Genomic DNA, 23,351 nt, shown 5'->3' with positions numbered 1-23,351 from the left:
ATGCTCCAGAAGTTTTCATGGGATATAAGATATATTCTAACTCTGACTTAGTTCAAACAGTAACATGGGCAAACTATGAATGGTTCGCTTTGAGAAACTCAGTACAACCACAAGCTAGAGAACAAACAGACCAGTATGCAACTATTGAGAAAATAAGAAGACTTGACCCTAACGTTCCAGGTGTTTATGTTGACCTTTCTGGACAAAATGCAGCAGCAGTAACCAAAGTAAAATTGAAACTTAGAGTTCCTTTGTCATCTTTCCTCATCTTCAGGTTTTTAAGATACTTGCCAAACTGGGCAGGAAAAATTTCTATTGAACTTACTCCAAGCAAAAATAACTTAGTCATTGCACCAACACAAGACCCATTCACTCTTACAGACGTAAAGGGGGCGAATCAAACGTCATTCGCCGACTTTTGCAAAGACAAAGTTGACTTAGACTTTGGTTTCTCAAACTTCAACACTGAAGTAAACTATTATTTCAATGCTGCTGGAACTGCTTGGGACCCAGTTAAGTTTACATGCGAAAAGTTTGAATGCAAGAGAATAGAAAGCAGACTTGCAGTCTATATGTTGGACCCAGATATTTCAAATGCTTTAGCTGCCAAATATATTGCAGTTCCACTTATGTTCCCTATACACCAAATATCTGTCAAAGACTTTGCAGGTGAAGTTGGAAACCAAAGTGCTGACCCAGGTGCAAGAACAGATATTGCTTAACAACTGCAATGAAACATGCAGATACTATGTTTGTACTGTTCAGACGAACTATAAATGACTATTCTTGTTTCTACAACCCCGGTATTAAATATCATATAAACATAGATGGCAAATATTATCCAAGAGAAGAATATTCTACAGTTAGGATATGAGGTCATACAACTTGACATTAGATGCTATGAACTTTAACAACAACTTCACAACAACCATTAACCCTGAAATGCAAAGTTCTATTATGCCATATTGAAAGTATGGACCCATACAGGAGCTCAAAAAACTCAATATACAAATGGAGACCGTTCAAACTTTTGGCTTGCATTCCATTTGCTGACTCAGAAGACTTTATGGGTGGTATTTCAACTGTTGGTACAGTTCAAATACAATATACTGGTGACAGAGACGGTCCAGATGAATTGAAAGCAAAGAAGTTTACAAAACCAATAGCACTTTCACGGAAGATGCTCTTTTGAAGATTCGTTCGATGAAACCTGCTGGGGCTTCAGATTGTATAACGACAGCTTCCATCGAGCAGATTTTGGCAGCAGGTCAGTAAGTTGTTCTTGAACTGACTTCTCTCCGTCAAATATTGACAGTACGCCAGTTTTGACATAGTATTGTATTATAAACTTTCCTTTAGAAATATCTGTTAAGTTTTGAAGTATATTTTTGTTCTGCTTCAAGAACTTTCACCATTTCAGTTATACCAACTTTCTTTGCTTTATGAAAATATTTTGGTTCAGCAAAGACTGCTATTCTATAACATTTACCATTGTTTGTATAAAGAACTATTCTGTCAATGTATTTGTATTGTTTGTGTGTGTAAACTTTGTTCTGCTTCAATTCGAAGAGAACTCAAATACGTCCATCTTTTTATTCTAAGTAAAATGTCATTTCCGAAAAATAGAAGCGTAAGTGTTTCAAAAGGTTTAATGGCGGTGGCAGATGTGAAGTTAAATTCACCAACTCAAACAAACAGTCAAAGTTGTTGTTGTCAATGTCAAAGACAGAGATGTTGAAGTGGGGAAACCATACGAAGACGAAGATGGTATAGCAATTGTTCCTGTAAAAGAACAACCAACATACCCTGAAGTTAGCAGAGACTTAAGTTCTGTTGCAGATATTCGAAATGACTACCAACAACTTAAAGACAAACTTAAAACTCAGGAGAAGATTTGTCAGGCTTTGGGTATAATGTTAAACTTGGTTGAGCACAACCCTGTAAAAGTGAACTCATATGTCATTGCACCTCATGAAGTCTTGAAAGAACTATTGAAACTTTTGACAGAGGCAGACGATATAAACATCAAAGAAATAGAACCCGACATTGCTTGCTGTGGTGTTTCATATAATGTCATTGACAAGATATACGTTATGAAAGGAGGTGAAACGTTGAACTTAAAATATAGTTTCCCAGACGTCATAAAAATATTTGACGCCACAACATTTCATTAAATTTATTTGCTAAGTAAATGGCAGAAGATATAGTGGTTTATACTATTACGACTAAAAACCCTGAGTCATATAATTCTATAACAACAAACTTACAAAGTCCTCAAGGACGATATTGTAAACTGACCTTAAACACAATGACGACTAAAGCCTGTTTTGCTCTTTGACACCAGAAGACTTTGTTGTGTGAATGGTAAAAAATACTTCTTTGAAGATACTTACTCAGATATACCACCAACAGGTTTTGTTGACTTATTTAATACTTTAAGTACAGGTGTAACATGTGCTGCAACTAGAGCAGGTTTCATTATGTTTGGATGTCCGACTGAGTTTACTATTAATGATATGAGCTATAATACAAAACTTATATCTGGTTTTTACTACCAACAGTTTCCTATAACAGGAAAAGGTGTCATACAAGGAATGTCTATTCCATTGACTTTAAGCACACCTATTTTATATATTGTTTCAAACTTAGGTTCAAAGTGTTATTCGAATGTCGACAGAAACTATTATGACCAAAAGATACTCATGCGTATAAACAATACTTTCTCTGCTGGTTTGCCTATTGTTCATTCGAATGCAGAATTTTCAACCTTAGTGAACTCAAACACTTTGGCAAGTATAACGTTGACATAGTTGACGCAAACTTTGTTCCTGTAAAACTTTTATGTCCTATGTATTTGTCAATGACGGCAGAAAGTTTCGAATTGGAAGATGCAACTGGTGAAAGTATTGTACTACAAGAACAACTTCAACAACAAATAGCTCAAGAACAACAAATGCAACAAATGGAACAACAAAGTCAAGAATAAAAAAATATTATTTTTTTATTTTTATAAAAATGTACAGAATAGATGTTTCAGATTTTTATGACTTCCAAGCATTCAGAAATATGTGTCCATTTAGAGACTATAACAAAGCAGTCGAGAATTTGAAACGTTTAGTCATTTATGTCGACTCTGCCCCAGAATGTTATGTCATGAAAGAATGGGATGTTGTCTTTAACAAACCAAAGAGCAACAATAGTGTCTGAACAAGAATGTAGACAGAAACTTAAGAAAATAAAAGTCGTACAAGTTGGCATGAAGATGTTAGATGCTTGGATATCTTATTGTCAAAACTTGAAGATTTTTCAGTTCGAGGTATAAAGTTCTATACACCTTCTCCAAACTTCTATTCTATCTTCACTGGATATAAATACGAACAAGTAGAATGGAAAGAAAATATTATAGAAGCTTGGTTAGACCATGTCAAAGAAATTATATGCAATGGAAACGAAAGAGTCTATGAGTATATCTTATGTTGGTTTGCAAACATCTTACAACATCCAAGTGCTAAAAATGAAACTGCTCTCATTATAATTGGAAAACAAGGAACAGGTAAGAACACATTCTTTACAGATATTTTGTGCAAACTATTAGAAGGTTATTCGAATCCGAATATGACAAACTTAGAAAACATCTGTGGCAAGTTTAACTCCTCAATAGAGAATATGAAACTTATAGTATGTAACGAACTTCAAAGTATAGATACAACAAAAGTTTTGAACTCAGATGCTTTGAAGGTCTTATAACAGACAAAGTTGGAGTTGTTGAAAGAAAGTATAAAGACCAAAGAGTTTGTGAAAATGTTGCAAACTTCATTATGGTTTCAAACAATGCTGTTCCGATGAAGTTAGAAAGTTCTGACAGAAGATATGTAGTTGTCAGAACGTCAGATTCTCATATGCAAGATACAGAATATTTTGACGACTTAGCAGAAACTTTGACATCTGACTTTTACAACCACTTGTTCTCATATTTCATGACATTAGATATTTCTAAGTTCAATCCAAGACAAATTCCACATACCGAAGAAAGACAAACATTGTTAGAAGCAAACAAGAGTGTATATGAACTGTTCATAGATGAAACTGACTTTGTGTCATTAGATGAAAGGTCATTGTACGATTCGTATAAACAATATTGTCAAGAATATGGTTATATGGCAGCGTCTAAACGAACATTCTTGGCAAATGTCAAAAATCTTTTAGATGTTCAGAACGGCGTATATACAAAGAAAAATTTTTATGAGTAAATTTAAAAAAAATATTTTTTTTATCCGATAGAAAAGATGACGAAATATATTTCAGTCAACAAATATATGTCAGGACTTAAAGAAGAACTAGACCCATTCGCTTATTTGAATGTTTACTTCTACCATTTTGAAAAGTCTTCATTTGACAAAGTTTGGAACATCAACCAGTTAAGTTTGCTATTGTGACTAAAAATGGTGCGAAATTTGAAGACTTAGACATAGAAGGTTTGTTAGCAGTCAAAGAAAATTTTGACAGAAGGTTCTCAAACCTTAAAGAAGGCAAAGCATACAAACTTGTTATACCTTATGAACCAAAGAAAGCAGACGACTATGAATATTATGAGTCTAAGATAGTTGAAGTTCAAGGTAAATTGGGTAAAAAGATTTTAGAGTCTAAGCCAGTGTTTGCTCCTAAAGAGGAAGAGAACATTGACATTGACCCAGAAATGTTCTAAAAATAAAATTTTATTTTTACATGTCAAATTTCTTTTTCTCTGGAACTGGTTCAGGTCTTTCTTCTCTTCTACTTTCTTCTCTTCTTCTACTTTCTTCTTCTTTTCTCTCTTCTTCTTCTTTTCTGGTGAGTTATGTCAAATTTCTCAGAACCATATTATGTAAAAGTTCTTTGTCCTTTAATAGCTCTTCTATTCTGTTTTCTATTTCATCTTCAAGAACAGCGCATGTGTCTTCTTTGCATTCTAAGAACTTTTGTTGGACTTCATCTTTCCAATCGGCGTCATCTCTGTCAACAAGTCTGTCATTGACAAATTTTAAGACTGCTCTTTGTAATGTTTTATGGTTCTTGTCATATTCCCAGAAACAGAACTTTAGAACAAATTCACCTTTCTTGTTTACACTATGTAAGATTTTATGGTCGACAGAAGTTTTGCTGTCGAAAAGCTTGTCTCGAATATAGATAGCGAAATCGCTGACATTTTCAAAAAGATAAAAATTTTAATTTTCTAAAAATATGTTAGAAAAAAAAGTTTGCTGACATTGACAAGAAATTTGAGAATGTTTTTGAAGAAGAAACAAGAGGAAGTTAGAAAATGCTCAGATAAAGCCTATACATGACAAGTTCTTATTTGCTCAGAATGGTATAACAGGTCTAATCGCACCACCTGGGTCGGGTAAGACTTTCACTTATCTTAAAATGGCTGCACAACAACAAGAACTAGATGAGAAGAACCCATTCTATGAGTTAGTTGTTATTTGTAGTACTTCTGGTCAATTTGACCAAACCGTCAATTCGTTCAAAGATATTATAAAGAAGTCTAAGTTAGTATGTAATAAAGGATACTGAGTTGTTAGATTGGATAAAGAAGTACCAAAGAAGGGTTTTGAAGTACAATGCTATAAATGAGTATATAAATTCTAAGTTTAAAGACCCAAATGAGGAAATGCAGAGAATATTAGAGAAGAAACACTTCAGAAACAAACAGAAAGAGATAGAATACATTTTCGAAGAAATTGCAATCTTACGATTGGAAGACATACCCTCATAGATGTCTTCTTATCTTAGACGACTTTGCATCTCATCCTTTGTTAAAGAACAGAGAACAAGATATGTGTCGAATTCTTAAGAAGCTCAGACACTTTAACATCTCAGTCGTAATATGTGTACAGACAGCAAAGAGTTTAAGTAAGGATGTTAAAAGAATACTTACTGACATTATACTTTTCCCTGGATTGTCCGAAGACGATTTCATGGAACTTATGAAAAGAGTCCATGCAGGTAAGTTTGACAGACATGAACTATGGGAGAAGTACAAAGTCATACAAGACCCTCATACTTCTTTCAGAATTCATATCTACGCAAACAAAGTTCAAATTGTAAAAAGTCAAGCGTAAAAATGTAAGTGTTTAGTCTTAGTCTGTTGTGGTGCTGGGGCTGTCGGTTCTTCTGGCTTTGGAAGGCATTCAGGAAGAGGGACGTGAGACATTCGTTTGTGTCCTGTCGGATGGAAGGACTTTTCCTGTCGGAAGGAAGGACTTTTCCTGTCGGAAAGAAAAACTTTTCCTGTCGGAAGGAAGGACTTTTTCTGTCGTTCGACCAAAAAGTTCTCAATTTTCGAAAATTTGAATGGTTTACGGACGAACAACAGGAAATTTTTTTCCAGTTGTCAGGAAATTTTTTTCCAGTTGTCGGGAAATTTTTTTCTTGTTGGAAGGAAGGACTCGGAATGTTGGAAGGAAGGACTCGGAATGCCAGAAGGATTTGACAAGACAATTTACCTTATAGAGCTACCTGAGCCATCTGAAGTCAAGCTTGAAAAATAAATGGTTCATCTACTCTACTTGTTTGAAGTTGTCAAAATACTCTGTTATTTTTTCCTTTAACAATGGCAAATCTTCTTTGAAGTAAGAATTGTACAACCTTTCATATCATAGTGTGTTTGAGGTAAAGTATCTTGAACTATTTGTTTCACATCTTCATTCGGTGTCATTGAAATCGGTAAGTTTTCGCGATAGAACCAATTTCTGTCAGATTTGTAAATCTTAGCAAGGTCGTAAAAGCTTTTGTTGTTTCTTCTGACTAAATGCAACAATAACCATATCTTTATCTTCTTCATTTTCCATCTCTTCAGTATAAATCATATACTTATAGTTCTTTTCCTTTCCTTTTGGTACGAACGTGGTATTCTTTTCTGAATGCTTTTGTCTTTTGCTTCAAGCTTGTTTTCCATCTCTTCACGTTCTTGTCTGTGAAGTTCGTCAAGAAGTCTGTAAATATACCAAGCATAACGAGGCGAAGCCCACATTGCAACAGCATTTACAAGAAGTCTATGTACATAATATCCTCTCAAACCGTTTGGCAATTTTTCACGATTTTCATAGAGTTTTGGCGAGTGGGATTTTCCTCCCACTCGCTGTTCTTCACGATTTTCAGAAAAAAGTATGTCTCGCTGTGCTTCGCTCAAAAGTTCTTGTGTGCTTTGGTTCCTAAACCAGTCTTTAGGAACCTTAGTATCTGGTGCAAAACAAGCCGTCAAAATACTTTGCATTTGGTACATATCATCTTTGACTGAACGAATGAGACGGAGATGTTTGTTAAACTGTATGTACTCGTATTCTTCATTTATAGCTTCATGGACTATAACTGTTGTTGTGTTCTCTGTTGTTGACATATCTGTCTTTACATACAAAATAAAAAAATAAAAAAAATAAAATTAGCGTTATTTTCTATCTTGTATAAAAGACCAAAAATAAACGCTTTACATGTATTTTTCAGCAACTTCGTCAAATAATTTTATAGCTTTATCTATCTCATCTACTTCAAACGTTTCTTTACCTTTTATGGGAGCACCATACATTTTCTCAAACTTTTCAAGTAGTTCTGTTTCAGCAGCTCTCATATCATTAGCAAACACAACTTTGACTATATTGACTGTACTGTCATATCTTTGAGTTATATTATATGTTCTTCCTATCTTATATCTTTTTGTATTGAAGTCCTTCGGTTTCTGAACGATGTAAAGTAAGCCTTCACTGCAACGTTCCGTATCGAATGAACCATATGTTATGAAGTTATATCCAACAACTGGGTCTAACCATAACAAAACTATTGGTATAAGACTTTTGTCTATAAGATATGCTGTAGTTCCATAGAATCTTACCGATATCATAAGCTCAGGATTTCTTGTCAAAATTTTCTGAGTAGAAGCAATTTTAACCCAGTCGTTTGTTTTCTTTCCAGATGGAGATATAATGTCTGACAAAGAATATTTGTTGTATTTCTTTGAGTATCTTACGTTTAAATCACCTATTCTAACCAATTTAGTGTTATTGTCTATCTTTCTAACTGTTTCAAACTCAATGTTTAACATTTCTGTTCTTACATACAAAATAAAAAAATAAATAAAAATAAAACTAACTTTATTTTTTCTGTCTTAAGGAAATTCACGATTTTCATGAGTTTTGGCGACCCAGAAAAAAAAAACGGTCTCGCTGTGCTTCATGATTTTCATGTGTTTTAGGCAAGGCCGGTAAAATCCGGTCTAGAGAAATTTCACGATTTTCATACGGAATCTCTTCTCTCGGTTTTCCGAGGGAAGCAATCTTATGCCATTTTACTCAGATTTTTGGTCATTTTTCAGCAAAAATAATGTTTATGTTAGAATGTTAGATCTAACATGTTTTCTAACATGTTTTCTAACATGGTCTAAAACACACAAAACTCATGAAATTTCTCTAGACCGACTTTTACCGGTCTAGCCTAAAACTCATGAAAACAGTGAAGAACAGCGAGTAGTGAAAAAACCCTGGTCGCCAAAACTCTTTATTTTTCAAGCTTGACTTTTTACAATTTGAACTTTGTTTGCGTAGATATGAATTCTGAAAGAAGTATGAGGGTCTTGTATGACTTTGTACTTCTCCCATAGTTCATGTCTGTCAAACTTACCTGCCATGGACTCTTTCATAAGTTCCATGAAATCGTCTTCGGACAATCCAGGGAAAAGTATAATGTCAGTAAGTATTCTTTTAACATCCTTACTTAAACTCTTTGCTGTCTGTACACATATTACGACTGAGATGTTAAAGTGTCTGAGCTTCTTAAGAATTCGACACATGTCTTGTTCTCTGTTCTTTAACAAAGGATGAGAAGCAAAGTCATCTAAGATAAGAAGACATCTGTGAGGGTAAGTCTTCCAATCGTAAGATTGCAATTTCTTCGAAATGTATTCTATCTCTTTCTGTTTGTTTCTGAAGTGTTTCTTCTCTAATATTCTCTGCATTTCCTCATTTGGGTCTTTAAACTTAGAATTTATATACTCATTTATAGCATTGTACTTCAAAACCCTTCTTTGGTACTTCTTTATCCAATCTAACAACTCAGTATCCTTTATACATACTAACTTAGACTTCTTTATAATATCTTTGAACGAATTGACGGTTTGGTCAAATTGACCAGAAGTACTACAAATAACAACTAACTCATAGAATGGGTTCTTCTCATCTAGTTCTTGTTGTTGTGCAGCCATTTTAAGATAAGTGAAAGTCTTACCCGACCCAGGTGGTGCGATTAGACCTGTTATACCATTCTGAGCAAATAAGAACTTGTCATGTATAGGCTTTATCTGAGCATTTTCTAACTTCCTCTTGTTCTTCTTCAAAACATTCTCAAATTTCTTGTCAATGTCAGCAAACTTTTTTTCTAACATATTTTTAGAAAAATTAAAATTTTTATCTTTTTGAAAATGTCTAGCGATTTCGCTATCTATATTCGAGACAAACTTTTCGACTCTAAAACATCTGTCGACCATAAAATCTTACATAGTGTAAACAAGAAAGGTGAATTTGTTCTAAAGTTCTGTTTCTGGGAATATGACAAGAACCATAAAACATTAAGCAGAGCAGTCTTAAAATTTGTCAATGACAGACTTGTTGACAGAGATGACGCCGATTGGAAAGATGAAGTCCAACAAAAGTTCTTAGAATGCAAAGAAGACACATGCGCTGTTCTTGAAGATGAAATAGAAAACAGAATAGAAGAGCTATTAAAGGACAAAGAACTTTTACATAAATATGGTTCTGAGAAATTTGACATAACTCCACCAGAAAAGAAGAAGAAGAGAGAAAAGAAGAAGAAAGTAGAAGAAGAGAAGAAAGTAGAAGAGAAGAAAGAACCTGAACCAGTTCCAGAGAAAAAGAAATTTGACATGTAAAAATAAAATTTTATTTTTAGAACATTTCTGGGTCAATGTCAATGTTCTCTTCCTCTTTAGGAGCAAACACTGGCTTAGACTCTAAAATCTTTTTACCCAATTTACCTTGAACTTCAACTATCTTAGACTCATAATATTCATAGTCGTCTGCTTTCTTTGGTTCATAAGGTATAACAAGTTTGTATGCTTTGCCTTCTTTAAGGTTTGAGAACCTTCTGTCAAAATTTTCTTTGACTGCTAACAAACCTTCTATGTCTAAGTCTTCAAATTTCGCACCATTTTTAGTCACAATAGCAAACTTAACTGGTTCGATGTTCCAAACTTTGTCAAATGAAGACTTTTCAAAATGGTAGAAGTAAACATTCAAATAAGCGAATGGGTCTAGTTCTTCTTTAAGTCCTGACATATATTTGTTGACTGAAATATATTTCGTCATCTTTTCTATCGGATAAAAAAAATATTTTTTTTAAAATTTACTCATAAAAATTTTTCTTTGTATATACACCATTCTGAACATCTAAAAGATTTTTGACATTTGCCAAGAATGTTCGTTTAGAAGCTGCCATATAACCATATTCTTGACAATATTGTTTATATGAATCGTACAATGACCTTTCATCTAAACACTCAAAGTTAGTCTCATCTATAAACAGTTCATATACACTCTTGTTTGCTTCTAACAATGTTTGTCTCTCTTCGGTATGTGGAATTTGTCTTGGATTGAACTTTGAAATATCTAATGTCATAAAATATGAGAACAAGTGGTTGTAAAAGTCAGATGTCAAAGTTTCTGACAAAGCGTCAAAATATTCAGTATCTTGCATATGAGAATCTGACGTTCTGACAACTACATATCTTCTGTCAGAACTTTCTAACTTCATCGGAACAACATTGTTTGAAACCATAATGAAGTTTGCAACATTTTCACAAACTCTTTGGTCTTTATATTTTCTTTCAACAACTCCAACTTTGTCTGTTATAAGACTCTTCAAAGCATCCGAGTTCAAAACTTTTGTTGTATCTATACTTTGAAGTTCGTTACATACTATAAGTTTCATATTCTCTATTGAAGAGTTAAATTTACCGCAGATGTTTTCTAAGTTTGTCATATTAGGGTTCGAATAACCTTCTAATAGTTTGCACAAAATATCTGTAAAGAATGTGTTCTTACCTGTTCCTTGTTTTCCAATTATAATGAGAGCAGTTTCATTTTTAGCACTTGGATGTTGTAAGATGTTTGCAAACCAACATAAGATATACTCATAGACTCTTTCGTTCCATTGCATATAATTTCTTTGACATGGTCTAACCAAGCTTCTATAATATTTTCTTTCCATTCTACTTGTTCGTATTTATATCCAGTGAAGATAGAATAGAAGTTTGGAGAAGGTGTATAGAACTTTATACCACGAACTGAAAAATCTTCAAGTTTTGACAATAAGATATCCCAAGCATCTAACATCTTCATACCAACTTGTACGACTTTTATTTTCTTAAGTTTCTGTCTACATTCTTGTTCTGAAACTATGGTTGCTCTTGGTTTGTTAAAGACTACATCCCATTCTTTCATGACATAACATTCTGGGGCAGAGTCGACATAAATGACTAAACGTTTCAAATTCTCGACTGCTTTGTTATAGTCTCTAAATGGACACATATTTCTGAATGCTTGGAAGTCATAAAAATCTGAAACATCTATTCTGTACATTTTTATAAAAATAAAAAAATAATATTTTTTATTCTTGACTTTGTTGTTCCATTTTTGCATTTGTTGTTCTTGAGCTATTTGTTGTTGAAGTTGTTCTTGTAGTACAATACTTTCACCAGTTGCATCTTCCAATTCGAAACTTTCTGCCGTCATTGACAAATACATAGGACATAAAAGTTTTACAGGAACAAAGTTTGCGTCAACTAATGTCAACGTTATACTTGCCAAAGTGTTTGAGTTCACTAAGGTTGAAAATTCTGCATTCGAATGAACAATAGGCAAACCAGCAGAGAAAGTATTGTTTATACGCATGAGTATCTTTTGGTCATAATAGTTTCTGTCGACATTCGAATAACACTTTGAACCTAAGTTTGAAACAATATATAAAATAGGTGTGCTTAAAGTCAATGGAATAGACATTCCTTGTATGACACCTTTTCCTGTTATAGGAAACTGTTGGTAGTAAAAAACCCAGATATAAGTTTTGTATTATAGCTCATATCATTAATAGTAAACTCAGTCGGACATCCAAACATAATGAAACCTGCTCTAGTTGCAGCACATGTTACACCTGTACTTAAAGTATTAAATAAGTCAACAAAACCTGTTGGTGGTATATCTGAGTAAGTATCTTCAAAGAAGTATTTTTTACCATTCACAACAACAAAGTCTTCTGGTGTCAAAAGAGCAAAACAGGCTTTAGTCGTCATTGTGTTTAAGGTCAGTTTACAATATCGTCCTTGAGGACTTTGTAAGTTTGTTGTTATAGAATTATATGACTCAGGGTTTTAGTCGTAATAGTATAAACCATTATATCTTCTGCCATTTACTAGCAAATAATTTTAATGAAATGTTTGTGCAAATATTTTTATGACGTCTGGGAAACTATATTTTAAGTTCAACGTTTACCTCCTTTCATAACGTATATCTTTCAATGACATTATGAAACACCACAGCAAGCAATGTCGGGTTCATTTCTTGATGTTTATATCGTCTGCCTCTGTCAAAAGTTTCAATAGTTCTTTCAAGACTCATGAGGTGCAATGACATATGAGTCACTTTACAGGGTTGTGCTCACCAAGTTTAACATTATACCCAAAGCCTGACAAATCTTCTCCTGAGTTTTAAGTTTGTCTTTAAGTTGTTGGTAGTCATTTCGAATATCTGCAACAGAACTTAAGTTCTGCTAACTTCAGGGTATGTTGGTTGTTCTTTTACAGGAACAATTGCTATACCATCTTCGTCTCGTATGGTTTCCCCATTCAACATCTCTTCTTTGACATTGACAACAACACTTTGACTGTTTGTTTGAGTTGGTGAATTTAACTTCACATCTGCCACCGCCATTAAACCTTTTGAAACACTTACGCTTCTATTTTTCGGAAATGACATTTTACTTAGAATAAAAAGATGGACGTATTTGAGTATCTCTTCGAATTGAAGCAAACAAAGTTTATACTCACAAACAATACAAATACATTGACAGAATAGTTTTTACACAAACAATGGAAATGTTATAGAATAGTAGTCTTTGCTGAACCAAATATTTTCATAAAGCAAAGAAAGTTGGTATAACTGAGATGGTGAAAGTTCTTGACGTTGACAAAAATATAACAACAAAACTGACCGATATTTCTAAAGGTAAGTTTATCTTACAATACTATGTCAAAACTGGCGTACTGTCAATATTTGACGGAGAGAAGTCAGTTCAAGAACAACTTACTGACCTGCTGCCAAAATCTGCTCGATGGAAGCTGTCGTTATACCAATCTGAGGAGCCCCAGCAGGTTTCATCGAACGAATCTTCAAAAGAGCATCTTCCGTGAAAAGTGCTATTGGTTTTGTAAACTTCTTTGCTTTCAATTCATCTGGACCGTCTCTGTCACCAGTATATTGTATTTGAACTGTACCAACAGTTGAAATACCACCCATAAAGTCTTCCGAGTCAGCAAATGGAATGCCAAGCCAAAAGTTTGAACGGTCTCTATTTGTATATTGAGTTTTTTGAGCTCCTGTATGGGTCCATACTTTCACATATGGCATAATAGAACTTTGCATTTCAGGGTTAATGGTTGTTGTGAAGTTGTTGTTAAAGTTCATAGCATCTAATGTCAAGTTGTATGACCTCATATCCTCAACTGTAGAATATTCTTCTCTTGGATAATATTTGCCATCTATGTTTATATGATATTAATACCGGGGTTGTAGAAACAAGAATAGTCATTTATAGTTCGTCTGAACAGTACAAACATAGTATCTGCATGTTTCATTGCAGTTGTTAAAGCAATATCTGTTCTTGCACCTGGGTCAGCACTTTGGTTTCCAACTTCACCTGCAAAGTCTTTGACAGATATTTGGTGTATAGGGAACATAAGTGGAACTGCAATATATTTGGCAGCTAAAGCATTTGAAATATCTGGGTCCAACATATAGACTGCAAGTCTGCTTTCTATTCTCTTGCATTCAAACTTTTCGCATGTAAACTTAACTGGGTCCCAAGCAGTTCCAGCAGCATTGAAATAATAGTTTACTTCAGTGTTGAAGTTTGAGAAACCAAAGTCTAAGTCAACTTTGTCTTTGCAAAAGTCGGCGAATGACGTTTGATTTGCTCCTTTACGTCTGTAAGAGTGAATGGGTCTTGTGTTGGTGCAATGACTAAGTTATTTTTGCTTGGAGTAAGTTCAATAGAAATTTTTCCTGCCCAGTTTGGCAAGTATCTTAAAAACCTGAAGATGAGGAAAGATGACAAAGGAACTCTAAGTTTCAATTTTACTTTGTTACTGCTGCTGCATTTGTCCAGAAAGGTCAACATAAACTCCTGGAACGTTAGGGTCAAGTCTTCTTATTTTCTCAATAGTTGCATACTGGTCTGTTTGTTCTCTAGCTTGTGGTTGTACTGAGTTTCTCAAAGCGAACCATTCATAGTTTGCCCATGTTACTGTTTGAACTAAGTCAGAGTTAGAATATATCTTATATCCCATGAAAACTTCTGGAGCATATTGGTATCCGACATAGAAAATTCCATTGCAACCTTTCTTGTCAGACAACTTGGCAGAAGGTTTTATTTCAATGTCTTGTTCCACGTATAAGAATGAGTTGTCAATAGAAATAATATGAAACCTGTCGCATGCAATATCTACTGTTGTTGAAGAACCTTCTCCAAACTCACCTACGTTTCCATAAGAAACAGCAGTTGTATATTCGTAAGTTCCAGGAACTATTTCTGACCTTCTAATGGCATTGTCGCATTCGTTATACCATTCGGAAACATTTCCATTCATAGCATCCAAACTGTTGGCGTTATATTCTGAGCGGCGTACATTTCATATGAGTAAAAATATAGAATAGTTGGATTTATATGTCATAATAGAACCACGTGGACCAAGCTTTACTTTCTTCCTGACTGAGTTTTTAACTCTTCTTTTTCCTTCATTGCCCTCTGCTTGAAGTTGTTGCATCTTTGCATTATGTTCATTAGTATGTTGCAATTTCCATGTCCTTTTTGCCTTTTGGCTCTGGTCGCCCATCTCAGGTAACCTATATCCTAGAAAGAGTTTGTCATAGTCTGTATTTGAGTCTTCGCGTATTGTTTGCATGACTCTTTCCTGAGTTTCCGGTTCAAGCTCTTCAAACAGTGCCTGTCCATATGGAATATGCTCGTTTCCAAATATATGTTTTTTGTAGCCATTCTGGTTTTCTTTCCATGTTACCAACTATATCTTTTGTGAATGGGAAAGCTTCTACCCAATCTTTCAGTCTTGCGTCGTTTATTTCTGTAGTTGGTTTTATTTTGTCAAGGAACATGTTTTTCAATACTAACATTTCATCTGGTACTGTCCATTTGAGTTTTCTTAAATATTCATCCTTCTCAGTTCATTGTCTGCAAAGTAAGTTTTTATGACATTTTGTAAACTTTCGTTTGCAAGGTCATGTACAATAGGTTCTCTTCCTTCGCTCTCCCTAACTTTCTTTCTAAACTCTTCACCAAATATACCATCTCTATGGTTCTGTGTAGTTCTTTGAGATAAATGTTCTAGAACGTCAGGTGTTATATTTCCATCAGCCATGTTCATTTCATACTGGTCCAAAATATCTGCATGTTTCATATCTTTCAATGGCATTAAAGCCGCGCTGAAAATACCAGCTATATCTCGTTCACCATTCGCTTCCATTGCGTCTACAACTTCTTGGAATTGAGGTTGTAAGTTTATGAACCCCTATCCGGATTAGCTTTATGACCCCATCTCATTGTAGTTCCATCGTCTGCAGAAACAAAAGTAGGTTTGTTTCCATCTTGGTTAGGTTCTGAATGAACTTTAAACAATGTTTCATTTCTATATGTTTTCTTGAAATTTAACCTTTTATTTTCACCGAGTTCATCCGAAGATTGAACGTTAAATGCTCGTAAGTAAAAAGGATTGTTGTATTTGCGTACATTTTCTTTCAGTTCTTCCATTCTTTGCTGAATATTTTTCATCTGATGTTGGAGTCTTTTGTATGTCGGCGAACATTTTTCGATATTCTTCTACTATGTCAGCCGAATTTTTCTTAGACTCTTGGAAAGATTCCATATTCTCCGCATACACTTGTTGAGGGTCAAGATTTTTCGGCTGTTCCAAATCTTCATCTGGTTCTGTGAAGTTAGTTTCCAAAGGAGGGACTTGTTCGTTTCCTTCAGGCTCTTCTAGCTGTTGTTGCTGAACTATTTCTTCCATGTCTGGTTGTATCTGAACTTCTTCCTGTGGAGTTTCTTGTACCTCATCTGCTGGCATTTCATATATTCCGAGACCGTTTTCAACAATTTCCCTATCTACGTCATCCGCATTCATAAGCTTTTGTTCTTTCGTTCCGTCTCTATTTTTTACGCGTTTCATGACGAAAGTTGAATTGTCATTTAGCTCTGACATCAAATATCTCGGAGTAAATTCGTTCATGTCATTTGGATGATATGCTATTAAATCATATCCCTTAGCGAGCTTGTATTTTCCAGGTTTGAGATTATATCCGTTTTGGTGCTGAGCCATAAAGCTAAATAGGTTCGGGTCAGTATTTCCATCCTTGAACTTTCCAATAGCTTCTTTATATCTGTCACTAAAGTCAATACTATCTGGGAAACCACACTCTTCTTTAAGCATTTTTAAGAATTCTTGGTTTCCTTGTTCTCTACTTCTTTTATGTCCTTGCTCTGTTTGTGGTTGTTGTTGTGCAGGGTTTTGAACTGTTGGTTGCTGTGCTGGTTGTTGTGTTGGTTGTTGTGTTGGTTTTGGTGCATGCCTGTGTCTATGTCCATGTGACGATGTAAATGTTTTAGGTAGTCCTGGTGCAGGTGCTTCTCTTGGAGGGTTTGGTGGTATATAAGTTCCACCAGCTGGCACATATGTTCCATCTGCAGCGTAATGTCCTACCTGACTTTTCGTTTTTAAGAAAGCATTTACTAGGTCTGTTTTGGTCTGTTGTAACTCTTTTTCTTGACTTTTCACAACAGTTGCTCTAACGGCGTCATAGGCACTTTGAACTGCCTGTCTCGTTGCTGCATCTGTTATTTTCGTCATATTTTGTGCTACTTCTTTTAACTCTTTGTCGAAACCTTCAGACTTCAGTTTCTTTCCAGATGAGAAGTCGTTCACTTGTTTCACCTTACTATGAAGAGCTTCGAAGGCGTTCTTAAAGTCAGCATTTGTTAAAGTTTCATTTGAACTGTCTTCATCCGCTTGTATTTTTGTCCTTATTGACCCTATGAGTTGGGCTGCTTTAGCGTTGGCTTGGGCATCTAACCAGTCATTGTTAGCTTTTATATATTCTGCGCTTTTCATTGCCTTTTGCATGGCTGCGTCGTTATTTTTACTTTCTTGTGCTAAGTTTTCATACTGTACGGTTTGGTTTTGCAACTGTAAAAGTTTTTCTGCCTTTACATTTGCTTCAACTTCTTTTTTATACTCATCGCTATCCATATATGTCTTCAGGGCTTTTTGTTTTATCTCTTCATCTTTCAGTATTTTATATTGAGTAGTATGGTTTTTCAAATTTATAACATCTTGTTCCATTTTTGCTACTTCTGCTGCTTTTTCTGACACTTTTTTGCATATTCCTCTGTACTTAGTTCTTTCAGTTGTTCTTCTTTCTTCTTTTTCTCTACGTTTAACTCATTGAGTTTCTTTGTGTGTCTGTCATATTCTAGTTTCTTTTCGTTTTCACTTATTTGCTTCTGTATGTCTATGTTTGACTTTTTGACATCTGTTATTTGATTTTTGAGTGAACTCAAATTCATTTGACTTTGAGGGTTATAGGCTGTTCCGTCTGCAGCTCCACCATAGCCTGCCATTTTCGCTAAAAGTGCCGCTCTTAAACCTCACTCTGTGCACCAATGACTCGGTTTAAAAGCATAGGGTTGCTTGACATTTGTTGCAACATAGTGGGGTCATTCAGCATTTGTTGTTGCAACTGTTGTTGTGGTGTTAGTTTTACTATTGGATGTTTCAATACGTATATTCTTACGTAGCTTACGTGGCATTTTAAGTGAAGTTAAAAGCGGTTTTTGACAGATGTTTATATGACACTTTTTCAGTAAAGACTTTGTCAAGACTTCTTCATCGTAATGAGTGTAAATGACCCAAAATAATGTTTATGTTAGAATGTTAGATCTAACATGTTTTCTAACATGTTTTCTAACATGGTCTAAAACATACAAAACTCATGAAATTTCATACGGAATTCAATAAAAATAATGTTTATGTTAGAATGTTAGATCTAACCTCTTTTCTAACCTCTTTTCTAACATGGTCTAAAACATACAAAACTCATGAAATTTCATACGGAATTCAATAAAAATAATGTTTATGTTAGAATGTTAGATCTAACCTCTTTTCTAACATGTTTTCTACCCTCTTGAATTTTCATGATTTCATCGTAAATGTTTTGTCAAGACTTCTTCGTAAAGACTTTGTTGAGATTTCTTCGTAAAGTTCTTCATCGTAAAGACTTTGTAAAGTCTTTCTCATGAACTTTCTTGTCAATGTTTTGTTGAGACTTTGTAAAGTTCTTCATCGTAAAGACTTTGTAAAGAAAGTTCATGAAAATTCATGAGGTTAGAAAAGAGGTTAGAAAAGAGGTTAGATCTAACATTCTAACATAAACATTATTTTTGTCTGATTTTACGAAGAAGTCTTGACAAAACATTTACGATGAAGAAGTCTTGACAAAACATTTACGATGAAGAAGTCTTGACAAAACATTTACGATGAAATCATGAGTTTTCTACGATGTTAGAAAACATGTTAGAAAACGTGTTAGATCTAACATTCTAACATAAACATTATTTTTGGGTCATTTACGCTCATTACGAAGAAGTCTTGACAAAACATTTACGATGAAATCATGAGTTTTCTACGATGTTAGAAAACATGTTAGAAAACGTGTTAGATCTAACATTCTAACATAAACATTATTTTTGTCTGATTTTACGAAGAAGTCTTGACAAAACATTTACGATGAAGAAGTCTTGACAAAACATTTACGAAGAAGTCTTGACAAAACATTTACGATGAAATCATGACAAAACATTTACGAAGAAGTCTTGACAAAACATTTACGAAGAAGAAGTCTTGACAAAACATTTACGATGAAATCATGACAAAACATGAAAACATATATAATTTGTGAAAAGCTCCTGGAAGACCCGTATATATAAAAACTTCATTATACTCATTCATCCTCAGGGCTAGAAGGCACGAAGTGCCTGGAAGCCCCACTACCTTTTTTTTTTTTTTTTTTTTTTTTTATTGCTACTTTTTCGAAATAAAATAAATTTATTATCAAAAACCTTTTTTTTTCTTAGTAAAAATAAACGAAATTTTTTACCTTATGAACTTTTGATGGAAATATGCAAATTTAAAATAATAAAGAAAGCCGCGAGCGAAGCGATCGGCTTAGTTCGAAGATTTTGATTCAAATCTTTGCTGATCTGTAATTCGCGGAAGCCGCGAGCGAATCGAGCGGCTTAGGTCTAAGATTTTGATTCAAATCTTTGCTTATATTCCTTAAATTCTTTATGAAACTCGCAACAGTTCCATAAAAAATTTTAAATTCTAAACTGTCGAAATTACCGATCGGTAATCACACCCTTCATGGGTGTGTCACTTTTTACAGGCGTGTCACTTTTAGCTAAAATTACCCCTACTCTTTAATTTTTGGAATTCAATATTAAAATTATTCTTCTCTTCGATCAATGATAAATCTAGAAAATCATTTTCAGAAAACTTTCTGAATTCTTCTCCGTTGAAAAGTTTCATGTTATATTATGTATTTCATATTTTCCTAACTATCATATATTTATTTTCAAACAAGAATTAATAATATATTGCAACTCAAAATTAAATTTTTTCTAAAGATTTTTGACGTTATGTATTTTAAAGAATTCTCAGCAAACATTTATATAAATGATTTTATTTTTGAAGTTTTTGAAGTAAATTACTCGAATGATTCAAATTGGGTATGAAGAATCAGTATTTAGGTTAAGGATCTCGTATGGAGAAAAATCTTCTCCAACTCTAAACTTCAGTTTGGAGACACTTTACAAATTGTAAACTTCAAATTGGCAAAATTATATATAAATATCAGTCATGTTCCTAAATTTAACAAGCTTGTGCTCAAACTTGATATGTAGGAAGTACTTAACATTTAATTAAGAATTGGCAAATTATATCAAGGAATATTTTTGTAATTTCATGAATAATATAAATGAAAGTAATCAACATAGAAATGCGAAAGCAAACTCCCTTAGGCTAAACTGATTTTATTGGGAATCAATGAAAAATATTTTAGATTTAATTTTATCGATGATCTAAGAGAGATCATTAATAGATTAGATGAAAACTATAGTAGTTTTATTCGTATTATCAAATAAAGATTATTTTAAATTGAATATGCATAAAAAATCTGTGATATGATATTTTGTGGTAGTGACTAATATCTATAGTTGAAATATAATATAAACTCGCCATAAATGCTGATTAGCATTCAAGAAATTTAATTTTAAAACCGTCTATAATTCTATTTGCCTGATCTATAGATTATAACGGTGGACTGCATTATTAGGTTTGCTTAAGACAAAGTATTTTAATAACTTGTTTTAAGATATGAGAAACAGACACAACTAATTAAAACATTTTCTGTCAGGTGATACAATAATCAATTGATAATATTATGCTTTTAGTTATAGAAGAAAAATGCTTTTACAAAAAATATAAATATAAAGATCAATGAAGTTAAACATATACACCAGAACCAGAATCTTCTTTCATATCAGAAGAAGATCTATCATTTGATGGTTTCTTACAGAAAATGAAATAGACAATAAGTACAATAATAACAATGCCAAGAAGAACGGCAAATACAATTCCTACAATTTGGCCGCCAGATAATCCTCCCTTAGAAGGAGATGATGTTGGATTTGGTTGTTCTCCTGAAACATATTTTGTCTTCTCAAGTTTAATCTCTTTAGAGAAGACATTTGAAGGTGGTTGTTCATCGGATTGAGCAGTTCTGATCCGAAGCTTAGCTTCTTCTGAATCTCTAATTTCATCGATTTTAGGAGCTGGTATGGTAAGTTGATATGTTTTGCCATCATCAGCTAGGAGCTTCTTAGAAGATGTACTCGAACCGCTAGAAATTTCTTTAACATTCTTTTCAGGAAGTGGAATATAACTTTGATCTTCATAGAATTTATATTCGAATTTTCCTGTCCTTTCCTCAAAATGCTTGAATTGAATAATAACAACGATTGGCTCTTCTGCTTTATATGCTTCTTTAACTTCAGAATTATCTGGTGATTCTGTTATGTATGGCGACTGTTTAACATCAATCTTTAATGCTTTTTCTGCTTTTTGTCCAGCAGGATCTTTAATAGATAATTTGACTGTGATTTGTTGGTTATTAGGGATTTCGGATGGAGCTTTGATTGTAAATTGATAAAATCCATCATCATTCTTAGTTAACAAAGCAGGTTCTGGTGTTTGAGAGTTAATTTGATACATCGGAGAAGCCTTTGAGGCATCATCTTCTACTACATCAGCTTTAAATGGAAGACTGATTAATTGATCAGCTGAATATTTAACATTTTTATCAGAATTCATATCTTTAAAATCTGAAATGGTTGGAGGGGCACAAATTATAATATTATCAATTTTTTGTTCAGAAACAATTGAATGATCAAAAATTAAAGCAACAAATATCGGATCATAGTCGGAGGCTTTGATTGTATCGGGAATTTGCATTGAATATTTATTTTCAGTAAATTGAACATGTAAATTGTATCCAGAAAGAGAATCTGGTTTGGAAGTCTGCCTAGCAGCACGAATCGAATATCCTTGATTTGAACTTGGAAAATCGATTGTGATTGGCAAGACAATTGTATCAGGAATTTTATAATAAACTTTTTCAGGAGTTTGAATTAAATTAATAGTTGGATGCTCATGATTGCCAAATATGATTTTAATGAATTCCTCAGATCTTAAATCTGTGGTCACTTAATCTACTGTTTGAGTAGTTGCTATGACGACATGTAAATGTCTTGTAGCGCCACTTACACCACTAACATCTACTGTGATGTATCATTCCTTGCGTGTAATTTGGTCTTCTGTGAATTTCTTAATTTTATCATTATTACCATCAATATCTTGATCTCCAAGAGCAGCTTGGTCATTATCGGTGAAAATGTAGTATACTTTTTTGATGGCTGCTGCAGATTCTGTATCTATCTTGAGCTTGTAACTGCCTGCCTCCTCGATTCTGCTTGCTTGACCTTCATCGGTATTGACAATTGAAGCACCGCTGATTTTTGGATAAATTTTGATTTCCTTTTTGAATTCCTCAGATCTTAAATCTGTGGTCACTTGATCTACTGTTTGAGTAGTTGCTATGACGACATGTAAATGTCTTGTAGCGCCACTTACACCACTAACATCTACTGTGATGTATCATTCCTTGCGTGTAATTTGGTCTTCTGTGAATTTCTTAATTTTATCATTATTACCATCAATATCTTGATCTCCAAGAGCAGCTTGGTCATTATCGGTGAAAATGTAGTATACTTTTTTGATTGTAATGCATGAAAAATAGCGTGACTTCATTTTTGACAGTTTACAAATGTAAAGTGTTGCATCCTTAAAAACTTGAAAATATATACATTCATGAATTATCTTGTATATTAATTGAAAATCCATAAAACCCTAACAATATTTTTTCTTAAAAAAACTATAAAAATATAAATAAAATTAATCGTTAAATAAAAATATTTGATATTAGAATTTTATTGGAAAAATAAAAAACTTAATATTTTAAAGAAATACTTAAATACTTGAATGTTTTAACTTTTACATTATCATATAGACTCTCAAATTATTAGCCATTTTGGCTGAGAACTATGGTCTGCGAGGTACATAGATAGAATCAGTACCTCGCAGACTATAGTTCTCTATATGGCGCCGAAAAATTTTTGGTGAAATGTCGTCGCATTTCACCAAAAATTTTTCGACGCCATAGGAAGAATTGGAGGGTGTGAGATACTATTACATGCTATAGTACTCACACCCTCCAACTCCCAATCAAAATCGCATAAAATTTGCTACTTATCTTCAGATTACCTCCCATTATAAAATATATCATTGCTATCTCATTGTACTATATTTCCACCCGATTGTATTTAAAAATATAAAATTTTTTGATAATATA

General features: G+C 33.6%; 8 protein-coding genes and 4 pseudogenes across 12 annotated transcripts, besides 4 other annotated features; 5 read left to right on the top strand and 7 right to left on the bottom strand.

The window, feature by feature from the left end:
* Positions 1–7,378: part of a mobile genetic element that runs on past the window's edge.
* Positions 1–23,351: part of a mobile genetic element that runs on past both edges of the window.
* On the top strand, positions 1,737–2,187 carry TVAGG3_0566300 (annotated as a pseudogene). The gene has a single exon. A coding segment is annotated over exon 1 (451 nt).
* TVAGG3_0566290 lies at positions 2,595–2,986 on the top strand (annotated as a pseudogene). Its single transcript has one exon. A coding segment is annotated over exon 1 (392 nt).
* Positions 3,016–3,791, top strand: TVAGG3_0566280 (annotated as a pseudogene). Its single transcript has one exon. A coding segment is annotated over exon 1 (776 nt).
* On the top strand, positions 3,900–4,250 carry TVAGG3_0566270 (Poxvirus D5 protein-like family; the record flags this gene model as incomplete). The annotated part of the gene is made up of 1 exon (XM_051238601.1): positions 3,900–4,250. The coding sequence occupies one exon, from the start codon at positions 3,900–3,902 to the stop codon at positions 4,248–4,250; it is 351 nt and encodes a 116-aa protein (XP_051096425.1).
* Positions 6,092–6,193, bottom strand: TVAGG3_0566260 (uncharacterized protein; the record flags this gene model as incomplete). Its single annotated transcript, XM_051238600.1, has 1 exon — positions 6,092–6,193. The coding sequence occupies one exon, from the start codon at positions 6,191–6,193 to the stop codon at positions 6,092–6,094; it is 102 nt and encodes a 33-aa protein (XP_051096424.1).
* On the bottom strand, positions 6,540–6,937 carry TVAGG3_0566250 (annotated as a pseudogene). Its single transcript has one exon. A coding segment is annotated over exon 1 (398 nt).
* TVAGG3_0566230 (protein of unknown function, DUF4106 family) lies at positions 8,537–9,232 on the bottom strand (the record flags this gene model as incomplete). Its single annotated transcript, XM_051238599.1, has 1 exon — positions 8,537–9,232. One exon carries the CDS (start codon positions 9,230–9,232, stop codon positions 8,537–8,539), a length of 696 nt encoding a protein of 231 aa, XP_051096423.1.
* Positions 8,555–14,056: a mobile genetic element.
* On the top strand, positions 9,449–9,916 carry TVAGG3_0566220 (uncharacterized protein; the record flags this gene model as incomplete). Its single annotated transcript, XM_051238598.1, has 1 exon — positions 9,449–9,916. The coding sequence occupies one exon, from the start codon at positions 9,449–9,451 to the stop codon at positions 9,914–9,916; it is 468 nt and encodes a 155-aa protein (XP_051096422.1).
* TVAGG3_0566210 (protein of unknown function, DUF4108 family) lies at positions 9,933–10,322 on the bottom strand (the record flags this gene model as incomplete). Its single annotated transcript, XM_051238597.1, has 1 exon — positions 9,933–10,322. One exon carries the CDS (start codon positions 10,320–10,322, stop codon positions 9,933–9,935), a length of 390 nt encoding a protein of 129 aa, XP_051096421.1.
* Positions 11,129–11,624, bottom strand: TVAGG3_0566200 (uncharacterized protein; the record flags this gene model as incomplete). The annotated part of the gene is made up of 1 exon (XM_051238596.1): positions 11,129–11,624. A coding segment is annotated over one exon (496 nt), but the record flags the coding sequence as incomplete, so codon positions are not given.
* On the bottom strand, positions 16,019–17,575 carry TVAGG3_0566180 (protein of unknown function, DUF4106 family; the record flags this gene model as incomplete). The annotated part of the gene is made up of 1 exon (XM_051238595.1): positions 16,019–17,575. The coding sequence occupies one exon, from the start codon at positions 17,573–17,575 to the stop codon at positions 16,019–16,021; it is 1,557 nt and encodes a 518-aa protein (XP_051096419.1).
* Positions 19,400–19,802: a mobile genetic element.
* On the bottom strand, positions 20,888–21,754 carry TVAGG3_0566160 (glycoprotein 38 family; the record flags this gene model as incomplete). The annotated part of the gene is made up of 1 exon (XM_001281138.2): positions 20,888–21,754. One exon carries the CDS (start codon positions 21,752–21,754, stop codon positions 20,888–20,890), a length of 867 nt encoding a protein of 288 aa, XP_001281139.2.

Source organism: Trichomonas vaginalis, chromosome II, assembly GCF_026262505.1.
Source record: "Trichomonas vaginalis G3 chromosome II, whole genome shotgun sequence".
NCBI classification, from domain to species: domain Eukaryota; phylum Parabasalia; order Trichomonadida; family Trichomonadidae; genus Trichomonas; species Trichomonas vaginalis.
Note: the sequence above shows the minus strand (reverse complement) of the source record. Positions and strands in the feature narration are given on the sequence as shown.